The 17,779-nt window shown below is 48.4% G+C and overlaps 1 protein-coding gene across 2 annotated transcripts in view; it reads right to left on the bottom strand.

Moving 5' to 3' along the window:
- Window positions 1–3,971: 3,971 nt before the first annotated feature.
- SH2D4B (SH2 domain containing 4B) overlaps window positions 3,972–17,779 on the bottom strand; it is a 68,298-nt gene continuing 54,490 nt past the window's right edge. Inside the window, exons 7-8 of one of the 2 annotated variants that reach the window (XM_081104588.1) lie at window positions 9,741–9,961; window positions 3,972–4,446 (exon numbers count right to left, since the gene is read on the bottom strand). In XM_081104588.1, the coding sequence (XP_080960714.1) occupies window positions 4,354–4,446; window positions 9,741–9,961 (314 nt within the window). In that variant the 3' untranslated portion in view covers window positions 3,972–4,353. The remainder of the gene's footprint in view (window positions 4,447–9,740; window positions 9,962–17,779) is intronic. The other variant, XM_081104587.1, reaches the window with a different exon arrangement.

The raw sequence follows: 17,779 nt of genomic DNA on the forward strand, positions 1-17,779 counted from the left end.
ATAACAAATGGCATTCAACATTCACTGTGCCGGCCACCATGAAACCCAAGGTAGACATGCATTGTCTGACCTCCAGGCCCTCACAGACCGAAGGGCAACAGGTACATACAGGTAAGTGTCGGAAAGAATGATAGATTCCAGGTAGCAAAGGAGTCTATCCCCATACAAAGTATCTACACCTGCGACAGGACCCGCTTGCACTTGGTTAAAATCCTTTCACTAAGAAACACGCCTTCTTTTTGGTCAGTAGAAATGAGATGAGATTTAAATTTAAAATGAGAGCACTGCTGGAACACGGAACACGTTTACTTGGGTGTCTCTGAAGTGGAAATGATGGTGTTGGAATCTTTCCTACAACTAGACTTTTAAAAAGCAGAGAAAAAAAGCAGGACAATTCCTAATTTATGTGCCATCATTTGAAGCTGGAGTCAGCAAACCCTTTCTGTAAAAAGCCACATCATAAATATTTTAGACTTTGCAGGTCATAGCCAAAGACCCGACGTAAACAGATGAGCATGGCTGTATTCCAATAAAACTTTATTTATTTGTGAACAGTGGAACTTGAATGTAATATAATTTTATTTTCACAGGTCATAAAATGTTGTTATTCTTTTTAATTTCTTCCAGTCATTTGCAAATGTGAGAACCACGCTCGCTCTGGGAAACGCAGGCAGAGGCCGAGGGTGGCCCACGCTGTCGCCTGCAAGCCCTGTGGTCCAGGCCGTGGGGACAGTCCAGCAGCAGCGCCCAGGGCTTGTTAGACACACAGAGCTCGAGCCCCACCCTCGTCGGCAGGAGAGCCTGCATCTTAAGAACATCATCTCGCGTTTGATCTGCACATCTCAGTTTGAGGACTGGCTTATGGTCTACCCAGACTGATAAAATACAACTTCCCAGAAAAGCGGCCCCGGGGAAAGTTCTGAGCTTCTCCGTGCCTCAGTTTCCCCATGTGCAAGATGGAGATGACAGCACTGTCTCCCTCAGCGTGGTTGTGAGACTTACACACACACACACACACACACACACACACAGGCACACACGAGCTGAAATAGTATCTGTTGTTATTATTCAAAAGCTCACACTATGCAACTTTCACAGCCACCCTCTGGGACAGGCACTGTTCACCCCCTTTCACAGAAGAAACTGTGGCCCAGAAAATTGAGGTCACAAAACAAAGGTCTTTCTGTCCCCAAATTTAGCGCTGAGGGTAACGGAGGGCTCACGGGTACAAAAGGGGACACAGTCCCCGGCCGCCAGGTCTTCGTGTCCACTCTCCCTTCCAACGGCTCACTCTCAGTGGCCCCTTTCAGCCCGTGCTCCTGAGACACCCCACCCCCCAGGGCACAGCTCCCCACTCCGCCACACAGGGACCTCCCTGAGTCTGTACCCAAAGCTCCTCGTTCGTCCCTTGAAATGTATCTTCCACTGACTTGTTCGTGTTCTTTACCACTTCTCTGTCTGGCTACAGACGGTAAGTGTTCCCTGCCTGAGCTTGTAGTGGCTGTTTTTTATTATATCTGTAGGGCTCGGGGGGGGGGGGGGGGGGAAGGCAATTCCTTTATTTGAGACTCCTGACATTTATTATCATACTAAAATTCTCAAGATGAAATGGCAGTTTTCCAGAATGTAATTCTATTTGCAGGACAACGTACAAGAAATTTATTTTAGGGACAGGTAAAACCTAAAATATATGAGAAGGCAATCAGTGCAGACCCCAAGTAAAATGAAGCCAAGGTGTTAGGCACGGACAGCTTGGCTACTGTCTCTCACATATTAATTAGGGTGACAGAGCCACGGGTTCTCAACCCAGCTTGGTCTGCTTTCCAAGCTGCTGCTCTTTCTTGGAATTAAAACTCCCTTCTAACACCTGAAAACTCAGCACATTCTATCCCCTGGCCACCTCACTGCTGAGCACGAAATAATTGTCGCTATTGTAGTGTTGCAATTAGCAATACCTCTCACTTGGACAGAGATTCCAGGAAGCTCATCATTGAACTGATCTGCCAAAAACCTTAGCGATGGCCACACAGAACTTCCTCTTCTCCATTCTACCGAGCATTCGTGTGACTTGAACAGTCAGGTGGTGGGTAGGTAATGTAACCAAAGCTAAAATTCGGCTTCTTTGAGTCCCATAGAAAGGAGGTAATTTTAATAATATCAGCTATGGTTTTAAAGCACTTTCGAGTTTAGGAAGCAAGCCCTCCATCCCTGCACTCTATCCATTTAGGGGCCTGTGAGACAGGCGGATAGGAGGGAAGCAGTGGAGGCACAGTGCAAGTGGTGTTATTAAACACATTTGGGTGATGGGCCCTTCCCCGGATCCCCCAACAGGGAGGCAGAGCCTATGGTAAGTGCTTACCTGCTTCTACTTGACACAGGAGTGCAATCCCAGGGGAGGAGGAGGAAGAGAAAGGGGAGTGAGGCAGCGAAGGAGGAAGAACAGACAGGAGGGCAGAGCGCTGATCTGACCACCACTTGGCTTCTCCAGGACGAGTTGCTGATTATGCAGTACTGTTTGAATAGTCCCTCCAGGAGGAGAAAGAGAGAAAATTGACTTATCAGCCACTGTCTCCCATTGATAAAGGTTTACTGCATGGAGAGCTCACTTCCCAGCCCTTCTTGGTTGCATGGTGTCTCCTGCATCTGCAGCAACAGCAGACAAGAGGCCCAGGGCAAGGTGCTGCTGGTTATGCTCACATGCAGCTGACAGACACAATGGGGAGAGCAGAGCCCCTGCAACACTGGCTACTGCGGTGGAGCCTGGGGTAAAACAAGAGGTCAAGGATGTGAGGAGCAGATGAGGCAAGAAGTGAAGTAGAGCATGAGGGATGTTTGACACCTGTCAAGTAAGGTAAACAAGGTCATTGACATCCACAGAGTCCATTCATCTTACTCTCACCAAACACAATGCCGTGTCTGCGTATATGTCCTCAAGTGTGAAACGTGAATGTGCACACACAGACCCCATCCCTCAGAGCAGTTGAGACGTTATTGGGAGAGCCTTCTTCTTAATGGGAAGAACAACCTATCTAATAAAGAGGAAATATGCTAATTGACTGCCTCAAATATGGCGGCACCCACAGCCACAAGATGGTGGCACCCAGTCCTCTCAGCCTCACCAGGGCAGCAGGCGTGTGGCAAGGCCAGGCCCACCCCTGCCGCTCACCTGCCTCCTGAGTCCCCCAGTCCCCTCAGCCCCTCAGCCCCCCAGGGCTGGCTCAAGGCACAGGCAAGCCTTGGATGGCAGCTGTCCAGCCACCCAGGGCCACCAAGGCTCAGGTAACCAGGGCCGGCCGAGGCTTGCACTGCCAGCAGTGGCAGCAGCAGAGGTGTGATGGGGGCGTCGCCTTTCCCTGATCACCAGGTCGCCTCCCGCCCCTGAGGGCTCCTGGACTGTGAAAGGGGGCAGGCCAGGCTGAGGGACCCCCTCTCCAGTGCATGAATTTTCATGCACCGGGCCTCTAGTATTTAAAATAAGAGGGCAATAGAATCAAAAATAAAAGGACTATGAAGGCAAGGTAATCATTTGAGTAACCTGCAGGAAAGGGCCAAATCCTAGAGAGCAAAGGATTTTTCAGATGTCTACAGACGATTCTTAAATTATACTTCACCCCAGGTTTGGGGCACAGCTATAAGAACATATAACACCATTACCTTCATATTTGAAAACAAGGGCCAAGATGTGGTTTCAGACAGAGGAGGGGAGGCAAGAAGAAGAGGTGAGTAGGGAAGGCAGGGGAGTATCAGTCACCTGCTCTAGAAGCTGGGGCTCAGAAACCTTAGCAATTCCACTGATAATGTCACTGAGATGATGATGAACATCATTAAAGATGCAGCATCTATGTTTCCCACATAAATCCTTTACGGTGCTTCCTCTATCATCTCCATGACTTTATAAACAGTGACAAGTAGGAAATCACTTACTAGAAATCAGGGATTAGTGCTGAAAACTTTCAGAAAAAGTACATTCATTCAACAAACATTTATTGAATGGACACCATATGTTGAATTCAGAGTTCGGCACTGGCATTATTTTGGATTATAAAAACATGATCCATGGGCTCTGAGAACTGAGCTGAGAGCAGCCACAACAAATAGGCTTCATCTTCTGACAACCTATCCAAACTCATCATGAAAGATCTGCATCAACTAGTAGCCATTTCTGCCCTGGGCAATGGGACAGGGGCCGGCAGCACAATAGGCCATATCTTCCATATCTCTTGAGACATTCTAATCTACTTAATCCTCTGGATGGTGGTGAATCTTCCAGAAGGCCTTAGGGATTTGAGCTGAGAAGTTTTGGGGTTCAAAAAAAAGAATGCCTAAAGGAGTCCAGTGGCTAAGGGGGAAACGTCATTCAAACAGCAGGTGGTAGTCTGGCGGGCTGTCTCTCTGGCCACAGGGCTCCTGCAGCAGCTCTCCTCCTGAAACAGTGATGATTTCTTCCTTAAAAAAAAAAAATAGAAATACTCACTTATAATCAACAAAGAGAAATAAGCATCCACCAGAGAGAAACTAATTCAAGATAGAAAAACTAAGAATATGTACCTGCCTCCTCCTCATTCAAATTTCTAGAAATCACAGGGGGGGGGGGAAATATCTGCTTTTAACAAATAAATAAATGCATAAAAGTAAAGGAAAATAAGAAAGGCAATCAACAAATCAAAAATGTTGAGGAGTACTTGAAAACCAAAAGATATACAGGATGAGGTTTTCAGAGGCGTTACTGTGGGGCAAGTATCAGTGGACAGGTTGGGGACCCCCAGACCACAGAGGTCTTTGTCTCAGGCAGGGTAGAGAGTAAGGAGAGGTACACAGTTCCTTAGGGGGGCAAAGAGACCCACGAATTTCAAACACTCCCATCTCCAAAAGATGAACTGCTCACTATCAACTCCAACCCTGACAGCATAAAGAGAATGAATTTGGGAAACAGGAACTGTATCCACTGATGGATAAATAAGAAACTCAAAGTCAAAAAATCACCTCCTCGCTCAAAATTTGTAACTATTTAAGGAAAATCATAACCATGAAAGAAAAATGGCGACCTTAACAACAGAACTTTAAGAGTATAAAGATCAAAATGCTTGGGATGAGAAGGATGGGCTCCTAATTACGATTCAGGAAAAGATCAAGTGTATAAAACAAACAGAAAGAACCTTTAAGAGATGTGTATTAATCTCCTCAGTGGACTCAGAAGATGAAGCATCTATGAAACAAGAATGGGCTATTATTCAAAAAGAACCAATTAGAGAATGCCTGGACATGACAAGGATCCACATTTAAATCACAAGGAAAATCTCAACAGAAGAACTGAAGAGCAGAAAGAACATAACTACAGAGCAATTTAGTCGCTGGTAGAACCAGGACATCAATAAGAAAGAGACACCTAAGAAGAAAAATGGACAAAGGATCTGAACAGACAATTCACAGTAGAAATCCAAGAGCCAATAAACATATGAAAAGAGCCTCAGCATCAGAGGTAATCAGAGAAATGCAAGTTAAACAGCAGTGAGATCCGGTGTCTGCCCATCTGATGGGGAAGATGTAAATGACTGACAGTCCCAGTGCTGGCAGCCGTGTGAGGACACAGCATCGTGTAGTTTTGGCAGGAGCATGAGTTGGCACTACATTTTTGGAAGGCAATCTGGCAGATATTTTCAAATTAAAATGTGCATAGTCTTCTTCCCAGCAATTCCAATGCGAGGGTCCATCCTAGAGAAATCACCACACATGTGCCCAAACTGATATATACAAGCCAGTCTCTGCAGCGCTGTGTGTGACCATCAAAACCTGGAAGCTCCACCAGTGCTCATCCAAAGGAGGAGGGAGTAATCCTTTCAACAATAAAGAATTTAATTTTGTTTAAAAAAGGAAAATGTTCATGATCTGAAAAAAGCGGGGGGAGGAGGGAAAACTGAATTGTAATATTCATCCATGCCATGGGTTTTACAAGGATGTGCATGTGGATTGGCATGGAGATACCTTAGTGCTCAATGACAGCCAGTGTCCCGATAACTCACAAATGGCAGGTACATCGATCCAGTACTTCACAGTGATGTCTCACTGGAACCTCGCAGTGACTCTAAGAGGTGAGTGCACTGAGCACTGGGCATGGGATCAGTAAGCACATATGCCATATCTTTCACATCTCATGAGACATTTCCATCTTACTCAGAGGGAGACTAAGGCACAAGAGTGTGAGTAGTTGCCCAAAGTCATATACAGTCATAGAGTTGGGATTTAAAACTTGGCAGCCTGAATCCAGGGTCCATGGTTTTACAAAATATATTCTATAATATATTAAGCATGTTTAAAATCGAATTGCTGAGCTATTAGATAAGAATTATCCTATCTAATAAAGAGGGACTATGCTAATTGACCTCACACCATCACAAAGATGGCGGCACCCACAGCCAATAAGGACAGAATATGCTAATTGACTGCCCTGTCCTCAAAGATAGCAGTGCCTACAGCCAATAAGGAGGGAATATACTAATTGACTGTCATGCCCTCAAAGATGGAGGTGCCCACAGCCACAAGATGGCTGGCAGGTGAGGGCAGTTGTGGGTGATCAGGCCAGCAGGGGGGCGGGGGGCAGTTAGGGGCAACCAGGCCAGCAGGGAAGGGCAGTTGGGGGCGACCAGGCTGGCAGGGGAGGGTAGTTAGGGGTGACCAGTCCAGGAAGGAAGGGCAAGGATCTGGCCTAAACCGGCAGTCAGACATGCCCCAAGGGATCCTAGATTGGAGAGGGTGCAGGCTGGGCTGAGGGACAAACCTCCCCCCCACCCCAGTCCATGAATTTCATGCACTGTGCCTCTAGTCCAGTTTATAAAAAATAAAAAAAAACTGTGTATGTCCTTTTATACATACACTAGAGGCCCAGTGCACAAAAATTTGTGCATTCTTGCAGTCTGGGACCCCTCGGGGAATGACCACTTGCTGGCTTAGGCCTGCTCCCCAGGGGATTGGGCCTAAGATGGCAATCAGACATCCCTCTGGCAGCCCAGCAGCCCTCGGGGGATGTCCACTTGCCAGCGGGGAGCAGGCCTAAGCTGCAGTCGGACATCCTTAGCGCTGCTGAGGAGGCAGGAGAGGCTCCCACCACCACCACTGTACTGGCAGCCATCATCCTGGCTTGTGGCTGAGCAGAGCTCCCCATGTGAGAGCGCCCTGACCACCAGAGGGCAGCTCCTGCATTGAGCATCTGCCCCCTGGTGGTCAGTGTGTGTCATAGTGACCAGTCATTCCCAGTCTTTCTGCTGTTAGGGTCAGTTTGCATATTACTTTTTTACTATATAGGATAGAGGCCTGGTGCATGGGTGGGGGATGGCTGGTTTGCCTTGAAGGGTGTCCCAGATCAGGGTGGGGGTCCTGCTTGGCCAGCCTGGGTGAGGGGCTGATGGCTGTTTGCAGCTGGTCACACCCCCTTCAGGGTGGGGGTCCCCACCGGGGTGCCTGGCCAGTCTGGGTGAGGGACTGTGGGCCATTTTCAGGCTGGCAGGTGACTGAAGCTCCCAACCTCTCCTTTTTTTTCTTTTTTTTTAAATTCTGGGATTTATTTACCTTCTATAGCTGTCACTGGAGCTGAGAGCCGGCTCCAGCTCTGAGGCCTCTGCTGCTGAAAGCAGGTATCTGGGGTTTGTTTAGCTTCTATAATTGCAACACTGTTGCAGCTCCAGCTCTGAGGCCTCTGCTGGCTGAAAGCAGATATCTGGGGTTTGTTTAGCTTCTATAATTACAACATTGTTGCTTAGAGTGCAGCTCAGAGCCCGGCCGCGCAGGCGGGGAATCTTGGCTTCTTCCATCACTGGAGCAAGCAAGCCTCCTGTTCGCTTCAGCTGCCTGGCTGCCAGCCGCCATCTTGGTTGGCAGTTAATTTGCATATTGCCCTGATTAGCCAGTGAGAAGCGTGTCGGAGGTACAGTTAATTAGCCTACTTGTCTTTTATTAGATAGGATTTCTGTATTAATGCCCAGGAAATACTTGGATAGGTACATGGTGGAGGATGGAAACTCGGATTTGAAATGAACAACATTTACACTTGGTATTATATTTGATATTTCTTAGAATGTAATCATAAATTAATTGTATAAATAAAATTTTAACTTGTAAAACTGGCCACCAGATCTCCACATGGGCCTAGATGAGCTCTCTCTTCAGTGTTAGAAACTAAATTTGTCAGTCTCAAACCTTAGATTTGGGAGAGAATAAACACCTTCAAAGACACCTGGGTTAGCCTTCCTATTCAGGAACCTGTCTACAGCATCTCTGAGAGATGAGCATTACCCTCTGCTTGATTACTTCCCAGGACACAGAGCTCATCGCTGCTCAAAGCAGCTTATCTTGGACAGGAAAAGCAAGCAATGTGGTGTAATGGGAAGAGCACAAGCTTGAGAGATACACGGCCTGAGGCTTAACTCCTAGACCCAGCTGTATCAGCCATGAAAACTTAGACAAGCTTCTCAAGCTCCCTTTCCAGATCTGTGAAATGGGACTGATATGCCTCCCACACAGAGCTATGGTGAAGATTAAATGAGAACATGTACTTAGAGCAACAGGCACAGTGCTTGACACAGACAAGGTGCCAACATTCTCACATCCCCTCCCTCTCCCTATCCTACAGTTATTAGAAGGCTCTTCCCAACACAAGTAGAACTCTGCCTTGATCTGGGTTAGCCTAGCTTCCCAGGCAGTACTCTCCTCCAAGTGTCTAGGTATTGGGAAAGGAGTGATTTTCTATGTGCTTTACAGGTAAGATCAGGTTAAGAGTTGTCCCTAGAGCTTGGGGACATCCATAAAGAAAAAGCAACACAAATCCAAGAGTCCCTATTATAGAAAAGCCCAGTGAGGCAGTCAAGTAGTTCTGCAGCGCTTTCTACACCTGCAAAGCTCAGGTAGAGGGTGGACCCCTGAGGTACCACAGCTCTGTCTCAGAATCCCTGGGTCCTGCCCTTCCAAGTCACTGTGTTCCACCTTTGTCTTCCTTTCAGTTACTATTGATGCCAGTAGCCACAATAACACAGAAATTGCTTCTTTCTACATATCTTATTTAGAAGGCAACATCTTTCTCAATGTGAGATCCTCAGCAGAAAGAGCTCTGGGGAACAAGATTCCCTATCACTTAGTTAGAGTCCTGGTACATACTCGTACATCCCTCATTTAATGTTCAGAGGATCTGAGCTAAGTATTATCACACCCATTGGCCAGGGCAGGAAACTAAAGCTCAGAGAGACTAAGGAAGCTGCCCAAGGTCACACATGTACTCCCTGGAAAAGCTGTAGTTGGAACAAGAGATATGGTAACTCTACAAGGAAAGCTTTTCTAACCTTGGGGTTGCTTGTTAGGCTTCTGCTAACTCTACAAAACTGCAAGAGGCCTTTCTAGAATGTCCCCAAGAGGGACATCCTGGAGATGAGTCGAGGATGAGAACTGGTCTTGGACAGAAGGCTGGCCAACCAGCCCTTGCGTGTTGACAGTAGGGAGCACTCAGGTACTCAAGGTGAGAGGAGGGCTGGAGACCCTCCTGAGGCGCCTACATGGGTCAGAGGGTAAGCCAGAGAGAAGACCTGCATTGTCTGGTCTGGACAACTTCTGGTCTCGTCTACTCCAGGTTCCATATTCCTGTGGCCCCATCTGCTCACTCTCCATCCCCAGCTCATAGAAGGCCTACAGCCTGGCTCTCCCTGCAGCTCAAGTTTCTACCAGCTTTATCCCCTGATCAGCTCCGCTAAGAGCACTACCTTGTGGAAATCAATGAGATCGGTGAGCGTGGCGTGGCGATTGGGGTCCACTCCCAGGAAGCTGTAGAAGTCCCCGGAGGCATCCACCAGGAAGTGCTTGAACCCTGTCTGCCGGCGGTAGGAGAGGGTGTAGCCCCAGATTTTCTCACTGACCCGGACCAGAAACGCTCCCTCGGTCATGTTCTCGAGGAGATCTTCTGCATCCTCTCGGCTAATGATTCCTGGTTTAAAAAAGAAAAGAAAAGTCAGCAGGTTCTTCCTGCCCCTCAGCCTGTGTCAAAGGCAAGGAGGGGCCGCCGGGGCTGTCCAGCTCTTGCCTCGGGCCACTGAGGGGCCATCTTGGTCCAGAGCAGCCAGCTGTCAGCCTGGGGCAGAGTTCCCACAGGCCTGGGCTTAGCACACTTTCCTCTAAATTAAGCCACACTCATTTGGATCCATTACAGAGAATTAGTAATGACCCAGAATTGTAGCATCCATTGATTACAAATGCAAGTCAGCAGCACTGCCCTGTGGAGAGCCTTTGATGATGAGACTGAAGGACTCATGATTTCCCCCCACCCTTAGCGTGGGCCCCCCTCCCCCATTATAATGAGCACCTGGAAACAGTATTTCCTCTTAAGAAGTAAAAAGACTTCCTCTGTCTACCTGTGGACAGTAGGCAAACAATTCCTTAATAGAGGCACATAATTAAGCTCCCCTTCAGCTCAAAGAACAAACGTTCTCCGATTCTGCACTCTTCCACATGTGGCTTCACCCAGTGTAACAGCAAGTTAGAAAAATAAGTCCCTCTGGTTGGTTGAATTAGAAAGGGCTGCCTTCTGGGCCAAAATGGCAAAGTTCACATTTCTGTATTTCAGTCCCTCCTCCCAACTAGTCTCCCTCCCCCATCCACCCCCACCCCCGCCCCTCGGCAGGGTCCCTTGATTCAGGGGACAGCCTGTTCACCACCCAGGAAATGGCTCTATCCCAGGAGGCTGCAGGGATAACCCATGTTGGGACTCTCGGAACATCCTGCCCAAACTCTACAGCATATTAGTAAACAGGCTGTGGACAGCTCAAGGACAGAGCCTGTGGCCGTGGGAGCATGCGGCCCAGGCCTCCCTCCAAGACAGACCCTGCTGCCGGGAGCAGCGTGGGCAGCTGGCAGCCTCCAGCTGCCGCATCTTCAGAGCCCGCTGAGGCATGCTGCCTCCAGCTGCTTCCAGCGCAGGGGATACCAGACCGAGACCCCCGACTCAGAGCACAGGGGTTCCGTGACTGAGACACGGGTACAGAGCTGCCATTCCTACCCAACGGGGTCTCCGCTAGTGAGCAATCTTTGCTCCAGGCTACCCGCCAGCCTGACTGGGATTTTCTCCAGTACCAGGCTCTCCCTCCCAACGGTCCTCCTTCCATCGCTCCCTTCCTAGGAGTCAGACCTGCACCCCATCTGAAGACTCTGCCACCCTCTCCTGCCTGTGTCCTCTTTATCTTCCCAGGCATTTCCTCCAATAAATCTCATGCACTTCTGCTTTCCGGAGACCCAGATGGACACCGAAACCGTGACGTTATACCCCAAGTGCTGGGGATGCAGGGGGACTGGTTTGGAGCAGAGAACAAATGCATGGACTAAAATCACAGCGCAGCCCGGCCAGTGTGGCTCAGGGGTTGAGCACTGCCCCATGAACTAGAAAGTCATGGTTCAATTTCTCTTCCCTCCCTTTAATAAGTATTTATTAGGCACAATCTAGGAGCCAGGCCCCAGGCTGGGCACCTGGACATCAGCACCAGATGAGAACCAGTCCCTGCCTCCCAAAACCTCTGGCTCCAGACAGAAAGAAAGGTTGGTGTAAATTTTTAAAAGGGGGGGGGGGAGGGGGGAGCTTGCTGTAACCATGGTGATCAAGGCCACATGGGGTAAGGCCTTAGCCGCAGTGCTTGTGTCTAGGGAAGGTGCCCCAGTCAGCTCTGGAGCCCAGGGATGGAAGTGACAGACAGACTGAGAAGAGAAAGGTTAAGACAGACAGGCATGGCAAGGAGGGCAGCTTGCAAAAGGAATCAGCAGAGGGCTCCGTGAGGCTGGATGGAGCACTGAAGTAGCAGCCGGGCAACGGCAAGATGCAGGGAGATAGGCAGGGGTCAGGCCCCAAAGCACTCTCCTTACCACTAACAGAGGTACAGGCATCATGCTGAGGGCAATGGGGAGAGACCGATGCTTCCCGGGTGGAAGAACATGAGAATGTCCACGGGTGGAAAATGGATTCAATGGGCATGAACTGGAGGTGTATGAGCCAGGATCTCAACCCAGTGAGGGAGGGCTTCCTCCTCTGAGGATTACTTCCCAGCTACATCCCCGCAGCTGTGGCCTTGAAACCCAGCTCCCGGGCCACTGGGCTGCCAGAAATGGCTTCACTTAGAGACAGAGTGGCAAAAGGACATAGTAAGGGTCGTGGGAGACGCTTTATGCCAGAGCCAGCACTGGGCACCACCTGGGCACTCTGTGGCCCTCGTCCCATTAGTCGTCCTGATGACTCTACCGTCATCAGTTCATAACTGAGAACAGTGAGGCTCAACAAGAGAAGTGACTTAGCCAAGATCACAGAGCTATGAAGGGTGGAGCCAGAATTTGAACTCAGTTCCTGGAACTCCAAGCCCAGTGCTCTCTGCTCTACACCATGTTATCGCATGCAGGGGACAGTAAGCGCTATGAAAAACACAGGAAGGAGAAGATTAACAAGGCCAACAGAAGCCAGGACAGGCTTTGCAGAGGCAACAAAGGCGGGTGGGAAGGGGGCCTGGAAGACCAGGTAGACCCTGTGAGCAGTAAGGAGTGGTGATGAGGCGAAAGGTGAGAAGGGATACCATGAGTTGAAGAGTCACAGTGGGCCATTTATACAAATGCAACATAAGAGAAGTTTAATCTAAGTCTCAGGAGATTAAGAGACATGGAGGATAGAATGAAAGGTCTGACACATGTATACTCTGAATCCCACAGAGGAGAGGAGGATGGAGAAGAGGCAATATTTAAAGAGTGCATGGTGGAGAATTAATTGAAGACACATCACCGTGAAACTGCACAAAGCTGCTCAATGTCTCATTTTGCCAACCAGAGAGAAAAAGCAGATTACTTATAAAGAAGAAACAATTAGACTCAAGGTTGACTTCTTAGTTGAAACAATTGAAGCTAGAGGAGAATAGGATAATATTTTCAGTGTGCCAAGAAAAAAAAATAACTGCTTAATTAAACTATCTTTCAAGGAGAAGGGCAAAATAAAGACATATTCAGAAAAAAAAAATTGAGAGTTGACGACTAAGAGAATTCCAGGATGTACTTCAGGTAGAAGAAATATGATCCTGGATAGAAAAACTGAGATGCTAGAAGGAATGATAAGCATAGATACTGTAGGTCAACTTTTAAAAATATACATATTAACTTACAAAATTATTGTAATGGATAATTTGAGAGTTTAAAAAACTAGAACCATCTTATCAGGAGAAAAAGGATTGGAGTTTAAAAAGTTCGGTTGGGTTAGGAAGAGGGTAAAGATATATATTAAATTTAGAATATGTTAAGTACGCATGTTAAATTATCTATGTAAACCATGAAAAGACAGGTTTGAGAGTGCTATAACCTCCAAACAACAGAGACGAAAAACTACAATGAGAAAATTGTCCTCAATGATGCAGGAAACAATCTAATGACTGAAAATAAGTAACTGAAAAATAAATACACTGTGATTCCATGTATTAAATTGAAAAGCCCACCAAGCTCAACACTATAGTTTTTGGAGATTAACATGGTAACAGTAAATAAAGCAATGAAATGATGGACAAAAAAATCAGGATAAGGATCATATCTGGTGGAAGGAAGAGGGCTACGAAGTGAGGAGCTCACAGAGGCGTCCAAGGACAGCTGATTTCCCACTTCCTACACTTTCTTTATTCCCTTCACATGTGGAGGTGCAAACACTGTATATAGTCAATGTTTAATATTTAAAATATATTAATATTGTTGCTCTGCAGCTCCCAACATATCCCTGCTATGACAGTCATTCAAAATCGGTCAATGTCCTTTGGCGGACGGAGAGGTTATCACCTGGAAATAAATGGTCACTAATGAGCTTTAACTGTCCAAGTTGGCCGAGTCCCTGGAGCCTGGTCCCAGCACCAGCCCACCCCGAGAGAGTCCGGTTTAATTCTTCTTGGGCACGCCAAGAACCAGCAATGTTTAACATCTTCTCATGCGCTTCTAAGATGTAGCCGGATTTGAGACTCGCTGAGAGCTAGGATAGACAAAGAACTAAAATGTGATTTTTGCATTCTAGAAACTCCCTGTATTTTCAGAGGCGTGGAGGTTTGAAGGCGGGGTTTTGTAGACCTACTTCAGAGGGATGGAGGGTAGATCCCGTGAGAAGTCCCTGCCAGGAGAGAAAGCGCTCTTCTGGGCTGAGCTGGGGCAGAGGGCGAGAAGGACTGGAAGGAGGGCCCTCACTACCTTCTGCACCCAGAGAGACTGAGATGGTAGAGGAGTCCTGTGCCCCAGTTTTTGTGGAGACCTAGCAGGTGCTGTGTCTGCATAACAAAGCCACAGCCCAGCAGAAGTGGTGTGTACGGAGAGAGAACCGTCTGAAGACGGTGACTGCCAGCCTCCAGCTTCCTGTGAGCACGGAGGGGACCCAGGATCCCTACCATGTTCTAGTGAGGGGTTTGAAACATGGAGGGAGAGCATCCCTCCTGTGTGGCTGCTGGGACCAGAGCCTGGCTCAGCCTTCTGGAGAGCCATTGGCACCACTAGTCAAATGAAGTGCATGCATATCCTCTGGCCCAACAACATTAATCCTGCAATAGCTTATAAAGTTCTTATGTAGGCCCATAGGGATCCAGTGCAACGACCTTACCTGATACTTAGAGTAAGTTGTGGTGGTGATGAGTTGGAGGCAATCTGGGCATCTGTGACTCAGGGAGTGGACTGGGCAAAATTAGGTGGCAGCGGCCTATGGAATACTGTGCAACAATTAGAACTAGAACACCAGAGGTGCCCGGAGCATGGACCTCATAGCAAGTGCTCAGTGAGGCCAAGAAACACAAGTGAGCCCTAGCTGGTCTGGCTCAGGAGATAGAGCATCGGCCTGAGGACTCAAGGGTCCTGGGTTCAATTCCTGTTTAGGGCACATACCTCAGTTGCAGGCTCCCTGCCCTGGTTGGGGGCATGCAAGAGGCATCCAATCTACAGCAGTGTTTCTCTCTGACTCTCCCTCTCCCTTTCACTCTCTCTAAAAATCAATGTGAAAAATATCCTTGGATGAGGATTAAAAAAAATACATAAATAAATCAAATGGAGTGAAGATCCACCTTTATTAAAAAAAAAAGAAAGAAAAAGAAACACAAGTGATATTTAACGCTCCTCACCTTGCATGCACACGTATGTAAGTGCAGGGTATGAGGGGTGGATTCTGGAATTGGTGGTGGTGGCAGCATCGGTTTTCAATCTCTTCAAATCCCAAATAAAAACAGGGAGAGCAGCTAAAGAGCAAAACCAAAAGTCCACAGATATGTTTACAACAAAACTAGGTGCGAAGGGATCTCCACGAGCCCCAAATACCAAGGATGGTGGGAACAAGCCATCAGCACAAGACTTTCAAGACAGCAAGTGCTTAGGCAGGAGGAGGAGGAAGAAGCAACAAGGGTGACGGAGGGACGGAAGAGCAGCGAACAGGAACTCACTGGAGAGCAGGAGACCAGCGTGAGAAAACACAGCTGGAACGAGGGAGGGCTGTGCCCTTCCTGTCCTGGGTGAGTACACGAAGCCACAGTGGGACACTCCACAGGAATGGGGTCGAAATTCAGGAAGATAAGGACAAAGAAAAGAAAGAAGGAGAAGGTTCAGACCCAGGTGGGGGTGGGGAGCGGAGCCTGGCTGTCCCCGGAAGCAAGCTGCCCAGGTTTATGAAGACTTGCCAACAACAGAGGAGGAGGCTCTGTGGACTACAAAACACGCTCCTGGCCCTGGCTTCATTTGAACAGCTCAGGAAAACTAATTTCACACAAAAATTAGCCACAGAGCTCAGTCGGTGTGGCTCAGTGGTTGAGCGTCAACCTATGAACCAGGAGGTCACGTTCAATTCCCAGTCAGGGCACATGCCCGGTTGCAGTTCAATCCCCTTGAGAATCATTGACATGGAGGTAGACCTCAAAGATCTCTAACTGATAACTGTAGAATAAAAGTTGTAGGAAAATAGTAGTGTATGATATAATTTATGCAAAAAAGGTGAATTCCACAACAGTTTATATAAACATTATCATCATTTTGTTAAGATCTATGAGTGCAAGGATGTTGTTTGCTTTGTTCCTACTAGAGCCTTGTGTCTGGAAGCTACTAGACCCTCGATATTGTTGAAGAAATCATTAGTGAAGATTATAACCCAGGTCTAGCATTTATGGGACGCTGACACTATGCCGACCACCGTGCGAAGAGTTTCGTACACACTGATTCATCTGATCTTCAGAATAACTCTTTCCTGAAGGCACTTCTATCCTCCCCATTTCACGGAGAGGGCACTTCAGCTGCAGGGGCTGAGTGCCTGCCCGAAGTCTCATGCTAGGAAGCAGTAGGGAGAGGCACAGCCTCCTTTCCAGGGTCAGTCCTGTGCGCCAGGCCTGTGTTCCTGTGGCCCTGCACTGCTCTCCCTACGTGTGTTCCCGCTACAGTGCGTGTCCATGCCCACCCCTGTCCACAGCTTCCCATGCAGGGGCCCTGGAAGACATTGTGCACAAGGCGTGGATTCGCACAGCCAGCTCCTGGCACAGGGCTTCCTGTGCTCACAGCAAGAACCATGAGGACTCAGCCGTGATGCCTGCGAGGCCTCTCGGGGGACTGCTGTTCCCAGGGGCCAAGGTCAGGTTGCAGGCACCAACCTTGGTTCAAGAAGCAGTGGTTTCGTTGGGGGCCAAACCCCAGGTGGCCTGAGGGTGGGGAGCAGTCGGACCTCTGCAAACAGAAATCGTGCGGTGTGCATAGGCTGACAGGGCCCACAGGATTCAGTAAACCATCCGCGGAAAGCAGCGCTAAACCAGGCAAATCCGAGTTTCCAATCAGGTCTCTGCCCGCCTCTCCACACCCCCCTCCCCCCATTGGCCTGACCTTGAGCAAGGAAATCTCTCTTCAATGGTATGTGAACAAAGAGAAATAAGCTCAACCACAGGAGGTAACCACACAGGCCATTACCTCCTACCTGGGCAGGTCAGGGAGGGAAGTCACCTCCCAGGCCCCAGCTTCCTTAGTGAAACGTTAATCTTTGCCTTGAGCAAGCCCTGTCCATTGTTCTTGTGCACTGATAACACACCTTTAAAATGTCAGATCGCTGCTCAGCCTTTTGGCTAAGAGCGTGTCAAATGTCGGTAATTTTCCTTGTCAGCCTCAGAACAACTGCGGGGAAACTCAGTGTTATCTCGTTGCCCGCACACCTTCTCTACTCCCACTCCTTGCAATTGTTCAATGTTAACTGTCCCGCACCCACCAACGTAAAAGCACTCGCCCTCCATTTCCCCTTTTATCCGAACGTGGAGCTTTCCCTGCTCTGCTTTCTCCTGCCTTCTTAAGCCACCACCAATGGATTTCACGTCTCCTTATTTTCTCCTTTGATTCTAACTGTATAAAAAGGACTGCAACGCTGCTATTCCGGGAGCATTTTCTCCGTCCTTTGAGATTGTGCTTCCTCAGCCCTTGGCTCACATACACTCTTTAAACCTTCCTTTAGGTTTGGGATTTCTTCCGTGGACAATAAAATGGATTCACATTAGTGTTACACAAAGCTGGCCAAATCGAGTGAAATAACGCCAGGAAAGCAATGGCAGCCTCGACCATGGTGGCTGCTACTGCCAAGCTAGACAAAACCAACCCAGCCTCGGCCTAAGCCACGCAGGTCGAGGGGCTGAGGCAGAAGCCAACAGCTGCAATCTGGAAACTGAAGCAGAAAGCCAGCATACAGATCAGGGCTCCTGATGAGGGCTAAGGGGGCAGGGTGCACCTGCGACAGCCCGCAGGTCCCCAGGCTCCTCCA

This window comes from Myotis nattereri (assembly GCF_964212035.1).
Source record: "Myotis nattereri genome assembly, chromosome: 13".
In the NCBI taxonomy this organism is placed as follows: Eukaryota; Metazoa; Chordata; class Mammalia; order Chiroptera; family Vespertilionidae; genus Myotis; species Myotis nattereri.